Here is an 18,612-nt window from a genome sequence, read left to right as displayed (position 1 = left end):
GTAAATAAAACCTCCCGACAAAACAGCTTTCGTACAACCGGCCCCTGATATTACTAAAAACAAAATGATTTTGTTTTTCGTTACTGACACCGTTTATACCGTAGATATAGATGAATGCGCACAGTCTACTTGTCACGAGCACGCGAGATGTAACAATACAGTGCCTGGATATGTTTGTGAATGCAGGCAGGGATATTTAGGAGATGGTAAAAACTGTACAGGTAAGATGTGGTCATAATGATTCCGTGATCAAAACTTCGATGCTAAAAAGTAATTCCTTTCAGAGAACAAACCACCTCAATTTTCGACGCCAAATATGTTACTTGGAATCTACGAAGAGTCTTTGCGAGTTCAGATCAAAGCCGAGGACCCTGAAGATCATAAAATCACATTTACTTTGTTGGCGAATGGATCATTAAGCCTAAGTTCCGCTTCGATCACAAAAGATGGACGCATGGATATATCGCTAAGTGGAAAGAACGGAACAGTCTATGTTCAAGTTGAAGATGTGTTGGGTGGAAGGAACGTGCTAATTCTTCACGTGAATGCCATGCAATGCCTATGTGAACACGGTGGTAAATGTTACCAAAAGAAAAGCGTTGAATATCCAACGAAACCATCAGATTATCTGTGTGAATGCAAGGCTCCGTTCTCAGGAAACTTGTGCGAAATTCGTCCAAATCCATGCGATGAACGGCCATGTTATTTAGGTCTCACGTGCTCACCCGCTCAGAATTCCGAAGGATTTACTTGTGAAACTTGCCCGCCTTTATTCAAAGGAGATGGGAAAACCTGTGAACTTGATACTACCAAAGGTAAAATACTGTTTAACAACGTTTAGTATACTAAAGGGGATGGAACGAACGAGAATAGTCTTAAAAGTCTTAGAAGATTATAATACTTTTCCAATCGTAGAAAAAAATTCTGTGGACTCTTCAATTAAACTGACGAACCAACAATGGAATGAAAAATTGGCAAAGAAAACATCGAAAGAATATAAGAATCTCGTTTCTCGACTTATTGCGGAGGTAGGAACCAAGAAATGTATCGTTATAATTTGCGGTGATGAGTTTGTGAAAGTATTTGTGTGTTCATATTTTACAGATCAGAGATATTTACAAACAACTTCCCGGATTTAGTTTTGTCATGGTTAAAGAGCTCAGGTATGATTTTTTAAGATAACTGTTGATATGTGATTGGCAAGTATGCTAGCTGCATTTTTTTTTTTCCCAGACAAGGCAGCGTGATCGTTGATTTCCAGATAATATTTACGAAGAAAATAGACAATCCTCTCGAACCCTTGGAAAAAGTGGCTAACACTGGAAAACTGGGAAATATGACTTTTGAAATTCAGCGTTTAGATGGTAGGCCATCAAATATTCGTATCTGTTCTAAACTGTTCTTCCTAGAGATCCAGTAAATATCATCTTTTATTCATCCAGTGTTGCTTATACTGGATACCTCTATCAGAATTGTGTTGGGAGATAATTAGATGCATGAAATACATTGGATCAGACAGTAAAAAGTCAAGTTAGTTTCGAGTTACAAGCACTGAATATGAATCTTTAGATAAAGACAACTCATCGACGGAAGACAGGATCCTGGGGTTGGACAAAACTATCTTCATTGTTATTGTGGTCGTGATCGTCGTTCTCATCCTGGGCACAATCGTAGCAATCTGCTTTGGAAGACGACGTAAGAGAAACAGCGGAAAAGCCAGGATAAACAAATATCCGGAACCTTACACAGTCGCGAATCAACCTGAGGCAGCCAAGGTTTTAAATGCGGATGAAATTGGAAATCCAGGGAAAGAACCTGATGCGATGGATTTAGAAGTTTATCGTAATAACGAAGTGTGCACCGAAGAAGAGACATCTTAAGCAAAGCTTTACGCTCTGATGTCATCATGTCATATCCTACTCCTACTGACGATTGACTAACATATATTCTACATAATAATTAACAATCAGTATACACTTATGATAGGAGTACTTTAGTCTAATTTTCCAGCATGTTAGATATAGTTTTAACTGCACTCGAGACTTTTTATATCCAGTTATAGTCTCATTCAACTGAAATAATTCATGTATAGGCCATACGCCATATGTAATACGTTACCATGTTTGTCGTACTCCACTTTAGGGCAAAGTCCCAGTTTTTATTATGTAAATTGATTCATAAAACAATATTATTACTGAGCATTTGAGTCCGCTGTACTGTGCTGTTGTACTCTACGAACTGACGTATAACAAATTTTCTAGTCGATTCCTCGCGCTTGACTTTTTCCTCCGCTGTTTAGTATATTTACATGTGATCTACACTTGTAAACTTTAAAAGCAAATTTTTAGAGCTTTTCAAAATGAATTATTACGACTTTAGTTCTGAGCTGAATTCCTGGCAGTTTCAGAACGAAATGGTTGCTTTTGTCGGGTCTCGAGGATCGCGTAATTCAACAGTAAAACTCGTCGCGCGTGGTAACCTGATAGCCTTGATTTAATCCTCGAAGTCGGAACCACAAACCACATCACTAAGCAACAGAAACACAACAAACACGGCCTCTCTCATTCAAATTTCCATGCTTATATCCACGTTCACAGCGAACAACACAAACAATATGTTAGATACAGCAAGGCGGTAAGACACGTCGAGGAACGAAGCTTGCTCCGAGAATCTTTAAACCAACTGGTTCATTTGGCAACAAAACAAAGCGTTTTTTAAAGGCTATTACGGTTAGAATCTCGAACTTGCAATTAAATTGCCCTGTTTTATTAACCAAACGATTGAAAATCCGGGATGGGTTGTGGTAGCTCAAAGGCAGTGATAGTACCCAGCGCCACGAACATAGAAGAAGCTGTGAAAAGTCGGAATGAAGATGAGAGGAAAAAGAGATATCCAGTATAAATAAAGTTAGTTTAGTTTAGGTTTCCTGCTGTAGTAATACTGGATCAATAAGAGATGATCCTTACTGGACCTCTAGGAAGAACAGTTTAGAACTGATAGAGCTATCCAGTATAAAAAATAGACGAAAAAATGTATGATAAATTTTATTCTAACGTTTCGAATAAAAAAAATTAATGGTGTATCCATTTCTGTAAAGTATATATCGGTATAACCTTGCCGTCTGGTGTGAAAGTCATCGTGGACCGTCGAAGCTGGGGGCTAAATATTTACGTTTGGGCACCTACTGATCTTGAGCATCCAAGCGAAGGTTTGTGTGGCAATAATAATAAAAATTGCAGTTATGATTTCGATCAGTGGAACTCTTTCAATGAATTTGGAGCACATTGGAGGTACGTGCATGGTAGTAGAAAAAAAATTTGTTTAAACACCCTTCCTTATCTATAAATATACATGAGCTCTTTCATCTATCACATACAGAGGACAAACTTTCTTTAATTTTCTTTTTAGCAACTTTTCTTTTGAAGAGTCCGCTCTGATGTAACACTGTTTGACTACAGGGGCAACGAATCAAATATTTTGACAATTAGGTTATGCGTTGAACATAGTCTACAAAGTACATGCAGTACATTTGTACAATAGTTGGCTAGTAAGTCAAACAGATTTAGCTATCATTGATAATCACTTTAATAAGCTGTGTGTAGGTCATACACATAATACTGTAGCCTTTACAGCTTCGACTCAGTGTGCGAATTTATTGAAAATACCTTCCTAAATATGATGACGTTTTAGAATTTAGAAGAAACAATGAAAAATTATACAATTCTCAAAGCAGCACTGCATTGGCTTCAGGGATTTGCTGATGATATACATTACAAGACAACGGACTATAAAACATCCATCAGAAGTGAATTGGATCCAAAAAAATTGGATCGTGTATTGGACGGTGTGAACAGACCTTTAACTTTAGGGTCCATAATCACATGACAATCTCGTGATCTACGAGATTGAGAACTGGAAGAACTGGAGGGTAGGGTGTAATTCTATTTCGTCATTGTTATACGTCACTAGAAAGTCACGTGAGATAGAGCGCGCGCGTCTGCCGCGCGATCTAGCAATCAGTTCGAGCATAGTATTTCTAGCGATCAGTTGTGCGAAAACTTTTTTCTATGGAATGCCATGACTGTCTTAGGTGATCTGTTTTTTATACATCATGTGCTTTTGTCATTTTATGTGGTCCAAACGCAATTACATGGGATCTTAACTGCATTATATGCGGTCGAAAAATCATTATATGCCGTGCAAATGTCATTATATGCTGTGCAAATGCTATTATATGCTGTGCAAATGCTATTATATGCGGTGCAAATGTCATTATGTCAAAACTTCATTATGACATGACATTTCGTTAGGACGTATTTTCTTTACGACATAACTTCATTATGACATAACATCATTATGACATATTTTCGTTATGACATAAATTCTTTATGACATAAATTCTTAGCATAACCCTTTTTTTTTTAATTCGCAACAAAATGGCGTCATTGCTAACAATGTCGAATATTCTGGAGAAATTAAGTCTTTCATCACTAATCCAACGATTTGTAGATGAAAATATAACCCCAGATATTGTTTGTATGCTTTCCTTGTCCGAAATTAATCAGTTGGGCTTACGTAATCATAGCGATATTATGGCACTTCGAGTTGAATGCACCAAATATGGAGAAAGCCAGCCAACTCGAAGTAACCGCTCGCTGAAGTATGAAATCCCGAAAGAAATACTTGAAAGCTTCCTAGATGAAGGTTTTTTGATAAGCGAAATAGCTTCGATGTTGTCTGTATCCGAAAGCACCATATATCGTCGGATGTCATGCTATGGTCTAAGCAAACGCACTTTTTCTGACATTTCTGAAGAGCAGTTGGATGTCTACGTAAGGGAAATTGCGAAAGATTTTCCATTTTGTGGGAAAAAATGTTCCAGCAGTTTTTGGAACAGAAAGGCATCAGAGTTCAAAGAACAAGGCTGCGAGATTCCATACATCATGTTGATAGTGAAGGTGTCGAAGATAGGAAAAGGGGAAGATTACATCGTCGCGTGTACAACGTCAAGGGGCCCAATCATTTATGGCACGTGGACACGAACCACAAGCTGGTGAGGTGGAATTTCATAATTGTGGGGGGGATTGATGGTTTTAGTCGGCTGCCAGTAATGTTAATCTGCACTAACAATAACAAAGCCGATACATTACTTTCATGCTTTTTGGATGCAATTTCTGAGTACGGTTTACCCAGCCGAGTAAGGACCGACAAAGGTTTGGAGAATGTCCGCATTGCAGATTTCATGATCGAAAAAAAAGGGAGAAATCGCGGAAGTATCATCACCGGTCCCAGTACTCATAACCAAAGGATAGAGAGACTTTGGCGAGATGTTTTCCAAGGTGTTTTGAGCTACTATTATAACCTATTCTATTTCCTTGAAGATCAGCTAATTCTTGATCCATTTAATGCCGTACATATTGCTGCCCTCCATTTTGTTTACATGGAAGAAATAAACAATAAACTCAAAATCTGGCAAAGAGCATGGGCAAATCACCGGATGCGAACCACAAAATCAAGCCCTTTTCGACTATGGGTTGCTGGTCAAGCTCAGAATCCCACTGGACTTGATGAATCATTAAATAATTGGCAAAACCTTGGAATAGAAGGAAATGTTGAAGGCAATTATGACGAATTCGAAGAAGAACGACCAATATTTTCCCCTCCGATTCTAGAACTTAATGAAGACTGCAGATCTGAACTTGCTTCTATTACTTTACAAGGTGATGATTACAAAATTGAGCGATATATGTTAGCTCTTGAAATTATTCAAAGGAATGTAAACATGGCTTTATTGTAACTGTAAATATCATATAACAAATTAAGGAACACCAGTCAATGAAAAAAATCGTATATGCAGTTTGTAAATTTATAAAACTTTAGTACGACGTAAATCTGAATAAAGGTTTACTTCGTGTCCTAACTGTAACACTTTGCGATTAGACATTGCCAAAGTGTGCGCTGGCGAAAGCCTCGTCATATAAACTAAACAATGTATCATCATCTGGTAATGATATGGTATTATGCGATGCGTAAGGTAATTGCAAGGCATTGATGCAGGTGTTGGATGTGGGAAGGAAGGACTTTGTCATTTCAAAAAACCTAATCGAGGGTGCCAGCTTAAATCCAAGCAATGGTTCTTCGTCACTTGCCGTGGCAAATTGTAGGATAGAACCTAGTGTTATGTCACCCCGTCTTCCAGCTAGAAAAAAAAAGAAAGTTTGTTTATACTTAAAAGCAACGCAAAACTAGGAAAAACGTCATAATTTCTTGATACTGTAAACACCATAAAAGTAAAACTATATTTATGTTCAAAAATGACAACGGTATATAGGGAGCGTATATGAAATATACAGGATGTATAAAAAGAAGATACTCAAACTTTAACACGACATTGTGCGTAAATTACATGACTAACAAGTGCTATTTTTTACATTAGAATAGATCAGGAATCAACCACGAATTTGTAAAAGATGCCTTTTCCTAAAGGATTTTCGAATAATTAATTAAGCATATTGGACAAACGTAGGTCAAGTACAGTGTAGGCGTGGAATTTCAATAGTTTATTTACTCAACCCACAGAAGTGGAATCGAGCTCGTATTTGCTCATTTCTTCTCCTTATTGTACGAAAAAGGTGTCATTCGAGAGTTATAGCCTGATCTATCTTAATATCCAACAATTAAGCATGTTGACCAAGTACTTGACGCACTGTAGCGTGCTGATGTTGAACTACCCTTTTTTATACACCCTGTACAGTATATGTATAGTCGAATCTCACCAGCTACATGCCGCATGTATTTACACAACACTGTATAAACAGCAGTTTCATAGGTCCTTTTATTAGAGCCAACTGGGCTGAAGTCTGGCGTCAATAAAGCATTCAGTTTTCGCATTGTGAGTACAGACGATGGATTAGGTCTAAAGATCTCTCTTAGTGTTGGTATTTGTTTGCAAATCTAAAAAAAGAACAAAATTTGCTCTATAATGAACAGAGACCTGAAAACTTGAGCATAACTGCCTGCCTGGTCATAAATGGGAAAACATCTACAAACACACAGATATAATGAAATCCCAAATGTACATTCAATTCTTTATCAGAGCTTTTTGCTGGGTTGATGAAACGTTAAACTAATGTAATGAAACAAATGAAATTAGCCTGCATAGCCATAGGCGTTAGGAGATTGGGGTATGGCTTCATGCTGATGGTTTGGGTTTTGTGGCGCAATAGACAATCAAAAAAATTCGCATTTCCTTAATTGTCTAAGGTGGGACATGCACGACAAAAAAATAAATATACCATATGCTGAGAAAATTAGGGAGGTGAGGTGGGGAATGGGAAACACTCCACAGGGTTTTCCCATGTGCGCCTTCTACTTTCCTATTTTTTTAGCTCAAATTTTTCGCTTTATTATTGTGCGCACCTCAAATGCAAACCCGCAGGATTGAAGCCAGACCCCAATACAACTCCATGCCCTTATTACTGCCAGCTACACAGGCTAATATTAAATGATAAATTAAACTAACTGTCATAGTGTGTAGTTCTTACGTATAGAGCCATTACAAAGTTTTTTTCTACCTATACAATAAAGTTTTATCAGCATTTTTTACTGGCCCGTGATTTACAAAACATACGAGTAATGCCGAAAGTATTTTTTAGTTTATTTGTTCATTCATTTACTCAGATGATTACCTGGAACAGGCCAAGTTTTTCTAAGCCATTTTGTAAATTGATCAAGGATTGAGAAGTGCACTCTGGGTCAAATATTCTATCGATGGTATCTTCAGACAAAAATTGTGGAAGTTTGCCGTTTTGAAGCACACTTAATCCTGCATTTACAGAAGAATATATAAACAATAAGTGAAAAGACTGACAGGCATAATGTTATTTCAACATTCATGCTGGCAGTGCAGAATGTAATTTGCATTTTGTTTTAGGTTTCCTTATTAAGACTATCATACCAGCTACTGTACTCAACTGTCATTTTTAATATATGACACCTCTGTTAAGTTCTGTCATCAAAATCAAATATTAATGTCGTTTCCTTAATAATTAACAATACTGATTGCTGTTTTACAATATGTTCTTTCTTTAAGCTTACCCATAATGGTTCCCACACAAGTATATTCATCAGCTAACAGCTCTCGTAGTCCATTGTCGAAATATTTTTCTTTTATTTCCATCATTGTTAATCTGAAAAACTCCTTCCGAGGACCTCCGTAATCCTGTGCTTGCTATTTAAAAGATAACCACATGCAAATTAAGACAAGTCATTTAGTTTTGCTTGAATACAGTGATTCACTATAACATGCCAGCATGTCCTGTATAAGGCTGAGTGTTGTCAATTGGTGCTCTGTTGCCTAGAATTTAATTGACAAACCTGCACACACACCTTTTTACCTCACTTGGCCAAGAATAGTGGGCATACACCCCTAGTAAACCTATCCCTACTGTATAATAAAATATCTGTCAGAATTTCTGGCTGCATTAATTAATATCGCATGTAATTTCTAAACTCAGGCATTTACATTAAAATCAGAAAATGATCACAAAAAATATAGTACCTCTCCATAAAATTGAACATCTAATGTGAGAAATGGATTTCAACCCAATTTTTTATTTCATGACTACGGTGATAAAACGGAACTTCAACAATTATAACCAACCATACTACATGAAGTACAACTTACAACCAAAACACATTTAAACCTCGGATGTCCACACACAACCATAATTGACACGTAAACCCCCACTATCCCCAACACAGACTTTGACACCTGACCTCAGTGACGTAACATATTAACGCATTTTATGCACACACGTGCAATCCTTGACCCCTTTTCGACAGGGCTTCCACTTGCAAGGAAATTTCCCTGCAAAAGGAAATTTTGGCTTTTTCAAGGAAAAAGGCAAGGAAATAAAATTGAGGAGGAAATGGACAGGAAATTTTAGCCTGGGCAAGGAAATTGCAAGGAAATCTTGAAAATTGTTTATATTAGACTTAAAATTGAATAAAAAATAATAAGTTTGCAAAGATTTGGTTCTTCAAGTATATAACCATTTTCCTCACTCATAGGTGTAGGGTTTTGTTTTCTTCCGGGAGGGGGGCTTAAAGCTTGGCTAACCAAGGTATAGACTTCATGTAAGCCCAGCTAAAAGTCTCCCTGTATAAAATGAGGAATACAGAAAGTAGTGGCTGCGGATCTAAACTTCGTATTTCAGAATTGCTTTTCTAAGTTGTTTGATATATTATTATATGTTATTATATTCACTAATAAAACTGTTTCATGTGTATATAAGGATGTCTTTTTAAAGATTCAACATTGCTATATGATGCAATTATTACCTAGTAAATTTTTTACCCTAAAATTTCTCGGGGGGTTCTAGCCCTCAGCCCCCCCCCCCCCCAAATACTCTACGCCTATTTTACACTTCTATCAAAGTTTCTGTGGTTAATTTAATAAAAAGTGACCAAATTTTTGGATGAATTTTGGAAGTATTTTTGTATATGGAATATATTTCAGCTGTATCACTTAAAAAAATATTGTTTATTTTGTCACTGAGAAAAATTTGTTCCATTAAGGCCGCTATTTGCAAGGAATTTGCAAGGAAATTTGGAAATTTTGGCAAGGAAATATTTTTGGAAAAAAGGATTTTTTAGCATCTCAAAAGGAAATTTGGTAAATCAATTGTGGAAGCACTGCTTTTCGATCAAGTCTCTTGAACGGATACAAGCTCGAACACAAGCTCTGCTGTCAAGCAATTCAAAACAATTTTTAAGTAAAATTACACTCGATTTCACATCAACCCTGAGATGGCTCACCGCGTTGGTTTATCTAAAGTCAACAACAACTTTGGTAAGACACACAGTTTAATTTTACCATTTTGCCTTTTACGAATACACTCTCACGCAGGTTTGATAACTTTAACCTTGATTCTTTATGATTCTCCTACAAACACACACCACTTTTACTCACTTCTTATCTTCATTGTTCCTTCACACAAAGCCAACCCTGCTCCCCGCTGACGAGTCCGCAAAAGGATGAAACGCCGCGTACGGGGATACTGATTCGCACGCTTGCCTTCTTGTCTTCTGTTTTACTTTTCTACCTACCTCCTTACATAACCTTGACTTAAACACCACCAATAACGCTACACAACCTATTACTACAAACGCAACTACATAGTTTCTTGAAGAACTCCATCATAAACAAACATAACCCCCTTTTTAAAAAAATTTTATTTCAAACACACCACATGGTTGGCGGTTGTCCAACAAATTCCAAACTACCCCATCTGGTTATTTTTATTTCTATTTCTACGCCCCTCAATTCGCAATTAACCATTCAACAAATTACTCATTATGTTCCCCTTTAGCCCACATACACATAACGTCCCTTTTTTTTCTCTAGTTTGTCTAATTCAGACAATTGTTACAAATTAACTTATAACTATATAAGAACTACAATATGGTTCCAATTACCTATGTCAAAATATAAAATAAACATCAAGATAGTGTGATTGACGACGCAGAAGAACTTCTCGGAGAAGGTTTTGAAGATCACGAAACCCCAGCACTGCAAGACGAACAAAGTATAACCTCCGCGTTGACCACTATGAGCCAAGCTATTGCAGCCATGAGTGAATCACTCAAAGGCTTGCAGTCATCTCAGGATCCCTTCCAAACGGCAGAATCTGCCCGGAAGAGGAATGCCAGCGACTCACAGCCTGAATCAGGCCAAGGGTCCTCTAGCGAAACGCTCCTTGCCTCGACCGAGAACGGGCCAGAGAAAAAGAAACGACCAAACGACGAAGACGAGGCTGACCCTTTGCTTGATGATCACTCAGGTCCTTGAGGAAACGGAGAAAACCTCTCCTAAAATTACACCACAGCTTGCCAACATTATAAACAAGCGGTGGTTAAACAAGCTCAACGATGACCAGCTTAAAGAACAACACAATAAATACTTTCGACCGGAAAATTGCGAGCGACTCATCGTCCCGAAAGTTAACCCAGAAATTTGGAGCAAACTTGACCGCTCTACGAGAGGGCGCGACCTACAACTGAGCTCCCTTCAATCAGCGTTGACAAAAGTTGGCCATATAACAGCGCAAACCACCAATACTCTACTAGCTGCTCGCGCTGACTCCAGCGCCCTCGATATTGCTCAGTTAGTCCGCATGAATGCCGATGTTATTGCCCTACTGGGACACATCAGCTTTGAGTTATCACAGAGACGACGCGATGCTATACGGCCTCAACTCCATCGCGAATTCAGTCCATTGTGTGCGTCTCATGTTTAAAAAGGGTGTTGGTGCAAAATAACAGCAGGGTGGTCGTCATGTGATCAAATCTAATCTTCTGGCAAAATTAGTAAATTACAGACATGGAGGTTTGCTTAAAACTGATTCCTCGTAATTGTTACAATACCTACAGTTCAGTAGTTCTTGGTTTGTTTGTAGCAATTGGTGTTGTTCTAATTGGAATCGCGAGTGATTACGAGTCGAAATCAAGTCTGGAATGTGACCTCACGAGCTCTTTATTCAAGGGGAAGTACATTGAAACACAATGTCGTCTTCAATATGCCCAAGAATTCCTCCCTTCGTTATCTCTCAATGTCCAGATTGTGATAAGCTTTGGACTTGTCGTTGTGTTGAGCGTTGTTTATGGTTACCTGGTGAAACATAGAGTCGACATCTTCGCAAATAATCCAAACACAACGACGAACGAGGGTGTAGAAGAAAGCCAGTCACTACAGTCTGAAGCATCGCCAGCCACACCGGAAGTCTATCGAGGTAGTAATCGTCGTTATTTTGTATTTATGGCTTACATAATCCATTTGATCGTTTGTCGTATAATACCACTGACAGTATTCTCTGCATTTCTCTTAACCTCGTCCAATTTTCCGACCCATTTTGAATGTCCTGTGCCCAATATGAAAACAACAACTAGTACTTCCCATGAGAACGTCACACGGTCAACTACGAATTCTTCATTTGTGGACTGCACTTATTCAATGGCTGGGAAGAAACAATATGTTGTTGTCGGCTTTATCACGATAAATTTTCTCCTGGATACAGTGACACTCGTTGAGATTGTTTATCTGTTGTGGTCGGCATTGAAGAGACCAACTTTCCATACTGATCAGGAGTTCATTAGCGTGTACCTTTTACGAAAACGAACCAAAACTATCCTAGAAATAAACGAAATAATTCAATCAATGCAATCTAAAAATTTATTTGACCTGACTGCGATCTTTGGAGGGAAACGTTTGTCAGATCGAAAACTGGAGGAGATCTATATTAATGTTATGATTCAAGATGGAAGGGAAACAACCTATAATTCCAGGAGAAGATATAAAGATAGACATGAGATTTATAAAGCTCGTTTAGAAAAACTCCCTAATGCAAAACCCCTCGATAGTACAGCAGAATTATTTCAAGCAGCAGAACCTGAGAAACAACCTAGAACTGTTCTTGTGGTGGGTAGACCTGGAATTGGAAAAACTCTACTGACAAGAAAAATATTTCAGGAGTGTCAAAAACGCTTAGAAAGATTCTGGCATGGAAGAATTGTACTATTGATTCAACTGCGTGATTTTAACAAGGGAGAAACAAGTCTTAAAGAAATATTAAGTCAGGTTCATGGTTCTGTTATGCCAGCTCATTGCAACATGACCATCTATGAATATGTTTGCAGGAACCCAAGTGATGTGATTCTCGTTTTTGATGGCTTAGATGAACTTAAAGTTGACAAAACTGATGAGAAGATCGTAAACAGCCCAGACAAAGTGTGTCATATTTTTCTTATCCTTAAACAGCTGGTGGAAGAAAAACTATTGCCTGGAGCTACTGTGTTAATCACATCTCGACCTACAGCAGAAGATATTTATCAGTATCTAAAGTTTGATCGGGAAGTGGAGATACTGGGTTTTAATGAGGAACAAATAGAAAAGTATGTTAAAATGTTTTGCGATAATGATAGGAAAAGTTCAGAGATGTGGCAAGTAATCAAGAGTTCGCCAGAACTATTAAGCTTCTGTTACATACCTGTCAATTCTTATATAGTGTGCTTGACATTATATGAAAGCATTGATTTTGATCAACATGTGAAGGATGAAAGCTACAGCAAGATTCCTAAAACAATGACTGAACTGTACAAAAGAGCTATAAAGATTTTGCTGTTAAAACACAATTCAAAATACAGGAATGAAAAAGTCCCAAAGGATTACTTGACTGCAGAATTTCCACAACTGCTTCAAACAGACCTGGACAGGTTGAAGAAAATTGCAAGCGATGGAATGGAAAACGATCAGTTAGTTTTCGAGTTTAAAAGCAGCGATAAATATGTGGTTGGCTTAGCAGATTCTGGTGTATTTTATCAGTTAGAAGATAGAGATCGGTACCTCTATTCTTTCCTTCATCTTACAATTCAAGAGTTTCTAGCTGCACTACATGTGGTTGATGATATTAGAAATGTTGAAACATTTTTATCTGATCACATTGATGAACCCAGGTGGCATTTGGTGATCCAGTTTGTAGCTGGATTACTTGCAGATAGGATGGTGGGGTCAAGGTATGTCTCAATTTTCTTCAAATTAGTTAAAAAAAAGTAATACAGTAGCCAGTTATATTGTATAGTCACACCTCAATTTGATAGCCATCTGTATCTAAGGGAATCTTTTTATATCATCTTTTCATCATTGTATTGCACTGATGAAGCCCTTGGTTGATGGAGCAAAAACTCTCCATATAACCAATACACATGGTATTAGTTTTCCCATGCACGGATAGAAATGCATTTGGGTGTGAGAAGTGCAAATTTTGGTGTTTTAAACCTTTTTGGTAAAATTAATTTTGTAAATTTAATGTGGTAAATAATGAATGCTGGGATTTATAAGTAAGATAGCAACTTTCACTTTCCAATTTTGTTTTTGTATTTTTCAAAGTAAAAAAAGTATGGATATACCTTTTTGTGTTTGTACTAAATCGACTATAACATATAATTTTATCAGGTCAGCAGAGCTAGAAGACAATGAACTGAATGAAGTGATTGAACGTACATGCAAAAGGTATAAATTTGTTACAATTTATAATGGCATATTGCATTAGGCTGATAAATAATTTCTGTGTGATGATGCATCAATTTACCTCAAGAAAACATTTTCTCTGGGGATTTTCCAAGGTTGATAAAACTTCTGCCTGTTGCATACAAATAATTCTGATCAGCCAATTCTGTGAAAGGTTGTTGCTGTACTTATTTTTTATTCACACAATTCTGAACATAATTATAACTGTTATAAGATGTTTAAATGAAATTATAACTTTTGATGACTTTGATTGATTCCAGTGCAGTTTCCTAGTCAATAGTTTTGCATGCTGTACAATGAAATATTCATTATAGGACAAGCACGTGTCAGTTGAGGTGGTTTGAAGCGATATGATTGGCTAATCAGTGATTCACGTGACACTCGGCTGCGGCTCATTTTTTCCCTGACATTTTATAAAAAACGAACCAAAAAACCTTTGAAAAACGATTCAAGATTATTAAAAAGAAAGAAGGGAAAGTTGAGATTACTTGAATGGATATATTTAAAACATTTAAATGACGTTTTGTTGCCGTAATTCTACAATATGAGGTAATAATTTACTACGAATTTAAAATAGTTTTTGTTTCGTACATCCGAAGTCGAAAACCTTCAATTTTTGGCAGCTGGAAAAAACTGGGTAAAAAACATTTTAACGTCGTCCTGAAGAAAAAAAGCGGTCACAAAATTAATATTTTTTTAAGAAGTTGATATTTTTATAATTTTGTACAAAAAACAAAATCACTTGTCTGTGTTGTTGTCGTTTTTACGCTGTGAATTAATTTTCTCTGATAAAATGGCCATTTAATACTACGAAGTTCTCTTCAGTGAAATATAATCCTAAACTTCTGAAATTTTCTCTTAAAATATCTTAATCTAGATTTCAAGACTGGATGCCAAAGAAACGACGTATTGACGAGAGTAATGACAAAGGTTTACTCGTGATAAAAAGTGTTTGGGAAATGCAAGAAGATCGCGTCATGAAAATGATTTCATCGTTTGCGTCTGAGGATGATCATGAAACATTTACTTTGCATGGATTAAATATTGCACCAGCAGAATCTATGGCTTTGTTCAAATTTTTAAGCCACATCAAGAACTTGAAAAAGCTTGAAATCACTCATTGTACTGTGACGAACATTACTATCCGTGAATTGGCTGAGTTTTTGAAGAAAGATAACCATGACCTGGAGAGTGACAACTGTGAACTTACTGAACTAAATGTAAGTGGCAATGATTTAACAACTGAAGGTGCTAAATATTTAAGTGATGCTTTGAAGAATGACAACTGTAAACTTACTAAACTAGATGTAAGTGGCAATGATTTAAAAACTGAAGCTGCTAAATATTTAAGTGATGCTTTGAAGAGTGACAACTGTAAACTTACTGAACTATATGTAAGTGTCAATGATTTAAAAACTGAAGGTGTTAAATATTTAAGTGATGCTTTGAAGAATGACAACTGTAAACTTACTAAACTACATGTAAGTGGCAATGATTTAAAAACTGAAGCTGCTAAATATTTAAGTGATGCATTGAAGAATGACAACTGTAAACTTACTGAACTAAATGTAAGTCGCGATTATTTAAAAACTGAAGGTGTTAAATATTTAAGTGATGCTTTGAAGAGTCACAACTGTAAACTTACTGAACTAGATGTAAGTCGCAATGATTTAAAAACTGAAGGTGCTAAATATTTAAGTGATGCTTTAAAGAATGACAACTGTAAACTTACTGTACTAGATGTAAGCCACAATGATTTAAAAACTGAAGGTGCTAAATATTTAAGTGATGCTTTAAAGGATGACAACTGTAAACTTACTGAACTAAATGTAAGTCGCGATTATTTAAAAACTGAAGGTGCTAAATATTTAAGTGATGCTTTGAAGAATGACAACTGTAAACTTACTGAACTAGATGTAAGTCACAATGATTTAAAAACTGAAGGTGTTAAATATTTATGTGATGCTTTGAAGAATGACAACTGTAAACTTACTGAACTAAATGTAAATCACAATGATTTAAAAACTGAAGGTGCTAAATATTTAAGTGATGCTTTGAAGAATGACAACTGTAAACTTACTAAACTAAATGTAAGTAACAATGATTTAAAAACTGAAGATATTAAAAGTTTAAGTGATGCTAAGAGTGACAACTGCAAACTGTTTTACTAAATGTAAAGTCGTAATGGCTGCAATCTTGTAAAATGCGTCAAATGTTTTTGTTAAGCTGTATATAACAGGCAAATCATATTAATATTTTTCTACACGACACATTGGTTATTTTACTCTCATAGTTTTTTATACGAGCAAATGTTATTTGAAATGTTTTTTGTGGAATATATTTTGCCTGTGTTGATGAGAAGTTTATGAGAAATTTATGTTGGATTTTTTTACCAATAAATTTAGTAAATCAGTTTGCATTTCCACTGTTTAAAAAGTCAATCAGTGTTTGTAGTTTCTGACAAGGTTTTTATTGCTTTGTAAATAGTTTCTTGATTGTATATGATTGTAATTCTAATAATTTGTATTTTGTAGTTTAAATAATTTGTAAGGTAGATTTCTTTAAATAAACGCACTGAACAGTTGTATGTTTAACATACGACATGCAAGCATTGTGTATTTAAAATAAACTTTTTCAGCTAATTTTAATCCTTTGTGTTGTGATCCACCTCGACCAAAGACCTTGCGATATAAACACAGGATAAATTTCGTCTCAGGAAAGAAACTTTAAGCTGCTGAGCTGATATTCAAGTGTGAGATCACTTTGACTGTTTGAGTCAGTTTGACAGCAAAGAAACACATGATATTGTGTGGGAGATTTATTACATGATTGCCAGGATCTTGTTATATATACTTATTTCAATTTTCAATACCTCAAAGCAATCTTGCGCTTCGTTAACCAGGATCATGTAAACAGCCCCTAGCCTAGGCTAAAATAAACTTTTTACTACTAATATTAATGCTTTGTCTTAGCGATCCACCTCGTCCGAAGATCTTCCTATTATAAAAAGGGTATGAATTTCGTCTGAGGAAAGCATTTAAGCCAGCTTGGGTACCAGGTCTGGATCATCTTCATACAAACCAACCCATGAGACATGCATTGTCGTTGTTGCAAAGAAATTTGCCACCAGTATCAAAAAATATGTTTTAAACAATTGTCCAGCTCGTGCATGGTTCAACCTATACCCCGACAGATATACAATGGACAAAAGACACTAAAACTTGAGCAAAAAAAGCAGAATATGTTAAAGCGAATGATCTTTGCTTTGTGCAAAGTGTCAGAAAAACATTTGCCTTCTAGGTGCAAAAAATTGTTCTGTGAATTGTTATCAAAAATTATTTACAATTAAAACAAACAACCGAAGCCTGCATCACGCACAACGCAAAAAAAAATACCGAATTTTAAGAGCTTGCAGCCGCAACTAATTTTTTTGTATTGAAGGGAACGATATAAGAAAATATTTCCAACATTGATTATTGAAAGATATGAACCCAATTACACTGAATCAGAACACTTGGGTGCAATTTTATGATGTGTGTGCTATAGCGTGAAGCTTTTATCTTTGCAGAGCGCTGCACGACTTTACTTTATACGCGAGTGCAGTGTTTATGATTATTGCGTGGCTGTTGCTCAGTTTTGTAAAGGAAGACTGCCTGAAGCACACATCATTGAGTGCTACGCATTGTACCCAAACCTAGCTGCTTACGTTAAGTTTAAGTTCGACCAAGCTAATGTTTGACAACTTCACGGAAACCGCGCAGAATGGAAACATGATGGAAACACAATACCACGTGACTAAGACGGTCATTCACGAGCTTAAACCGCAGAGACTTTTCAAAGTTCGCCATGTTTAAGGACAAAGTTTCGTTTTTCAAATCAGTCGCCCGTCAACAAAGAAACACATGAAAATACTCCACAAACCTGGCGATCATTTGATTAAAAATTTTTAAAGCTTAGCGCGCTGCATGCGACGATTGATACGAAAAGAAACTTCTTGTCTTCTTATCGGAGAATCTCATATCAACACTTCTTTTATACATTCACAATTAATGCGCCTGCAAAACTTGATAACTGTGAATATCTTAACAACTTGAAGCCCTTTTATTCAAATTTGTCGTACAGGAATGGCTTGCTTGCAATATATTTCTGCGATTAAATTTTACAGCTTTCAGTTCAGTTCATATTTCGCTTGCAGTTTTGCGCAATCAAGCCATTCATATATTTAAAGCATTCTAACAGAAAAACAGAATTCATTTTCCTGGAGAAAAAAAACTTTGATAGATCATTTGAAGTGAGTGTTTGCAGCGCTGCGGCATCGCATTTTCTAAACTCACTGCTCTTCCTGTTTAGCGCAGGATGCTCGTGTACCATTCTTTCATGAACTGTAGATACCAAATATGCAGACAAAAAGAATGAACATTGAATGAAGTCTGCCCGCAAGAGAGAGAGAACTTAACCTATGAAGACTTTAGACAATGGTAATATTCAAGAAATCTGTATATTAGATGTTTAAAGGACATGAAAAT

General features: G+C 36.4%; 3 protein-coding genes across 3 annotated transcripts; 2 read left to right on the top strand and 1 right to left on the bottom strand.

The window, feature by feature from the left end:
* The first annotated feature begins 64 nt into the window (after positions 1-64).
* LOC114528704 (neurogenic locus notch homolog protein 1-like) lies at positions 65-1,209 on the top strand. The gene is made up of 4 exons (XM_028550380.1): positions 65-221; positions 285-815; positions 916-1,028; positions 1,105-1,209. Exons 1-4 carry the CDS (start codon positions 65-67, stop codon positions 1,180-1,182), a joined length of 879 nt encoding a protein of 292 aa, XP_028406181.1. The 3' UTR covers positions 1,183-1,209.
* Positions 1,210-5,921: 4,712 nt separating this feature from the next.
* On the bottom strand, positions 5,922-8,822 carry LOC114528865. The gene is made up of 5 exons (XM_028550585.1): positions 8,561-8,822; positions 8,098-8,230; positions 7,689-7,825; positions 6,777-6,954; positions 5,922-6,199 (listed from the first exon to the last, which is right to left on the bottom strand). Exons 2-5 carry the CDS (start codon positions 8,180-8,182, stop codon positions 5,937-5,939), a joined length of 663 nt encoding a protein of 220 aa, XP_028406386.1. The 5' UTR covers positions 8,183-8,230; positions 8,561-8,822; the 3' UTR covers positions 5,922-5,936.
* Positions 8,823-10,465: 1,643 nt separating this feature from the next.
* On the top strand, positions 10,466-16,684 carry LOC114528703 (NACHT, LRR and PYD domains-containing protein 3-like). Its single transcript, XM_028550379.1, has 5 exons — positions 10,466-13,572; positions 14,012-14,068; positions 14,964-15,531; positions 15,787-15,879; positions 16,123-16,684. The coding sequence occupies exons 1-5, from the start codon at positions 11,384-11,386 to the stop codon at positions 16,255-16,257; spliced, it is 3,042 nt and encodes a 1,013-aa protein (XP_028406180.1). The 5' UTR covers positions 10,466-11,383; the 3' UTR covers positions 16,258-16,684.
* The last annotated feature ends 1,928 nt before the right edge of the window (positions 16,685-18,612 follow it).

Source organism: Dendronephthya gigantea, unplaced genomic scaffold, assembly GCF_004324835.1.
Source record: "Dendronephthya gigantea isolate DGI-Jeju-01 unplaced genomic scaffold, DenGig_1.0 000051F, whole genome shotgun sequence".
NCBI lineage: Eukaryota > Metazoa > Cnidaria > Anthozoa > Malacalcyonacea > Nephtheidae > Dendronephthya > Dendronephthya gigantea.
This window is presented reverse-complemented; position numbering and strand designations above follow the sequence as displayed.

What these genes read in the sequence shown, in the direction of transcription:
- LOC114528703 (XM_028550379.1), top strand. Translation starts at nt 11,384, where the DNA reads ATGGAGGTTTGCTTAAAACTGATTCCTCGTAATTGTTACAATACCTAC. An exon ending in GATAGGATGGTGGGGTCAAG is followed by an intron (nt 13,573 to 14,011) that starts GTATGTCTCAAT and finishes TAATTTTATCAG; the next exon opens with GTCAGCAGAGCTAGAAGACA. An exon ending in ATTGAACGTACATGCAAAAG is followed by an intron (nt 14,069 to 14,963) that starts GTATAAATTTGT and finishes ATCTTAATCTAG; the next exon opens with ATTTCAAGACTGGATGCCAA.
- LOC114528704 (XM_028550380.1), top strand. Translation starts at nt 65, where the DNA reads ATGATTTTGTTTTTCGTTACTGACACCGTTTATACCGTAGATATAGAT. An exon ending in TGAACTTGATACTACCAAAG is followed by an intron (nt 816 to 915) that starts GTAAAATACTGT and finishes TTCCAATCGTAG; the next exon opens with AAAAAAATTCTGTGGACTCT. An exon ending in TTTCTCGACTTATTGCGGAG is followed by an intron (nt 1,029 to 1,104) that starts GTAGGAACCAAG and finishes CATATTTTACAG; the next exon opens with ATCAGAGATATTTACAAACA.
- LOC114528865 (XM_028550585.1), bottom strand. Translation starts at nt 8,182, where the DNA reads ATGATGGAAATAAAAGAAAAATATTTCGACAATGGACTACGAGAGCTG. An exon ending in TTGTGTGGGAACCATTATGG is followed by an intron (nt 7,826 to 8,097) that starts GTAAGCTTAAAG and finishes CTGTAAATGCAG; the next exon opens with GATTAAGTGTGCTTCAAAAC. An exon ending in AAAAACTTGGCCTGTTCCAG is followed by an intron (nt 6,955 to 7,688) that starts GTAATCATCTGA and finishes TTCTTTTTTTAG; the next exon opens with ATTTGCAAACAAATACCAAC.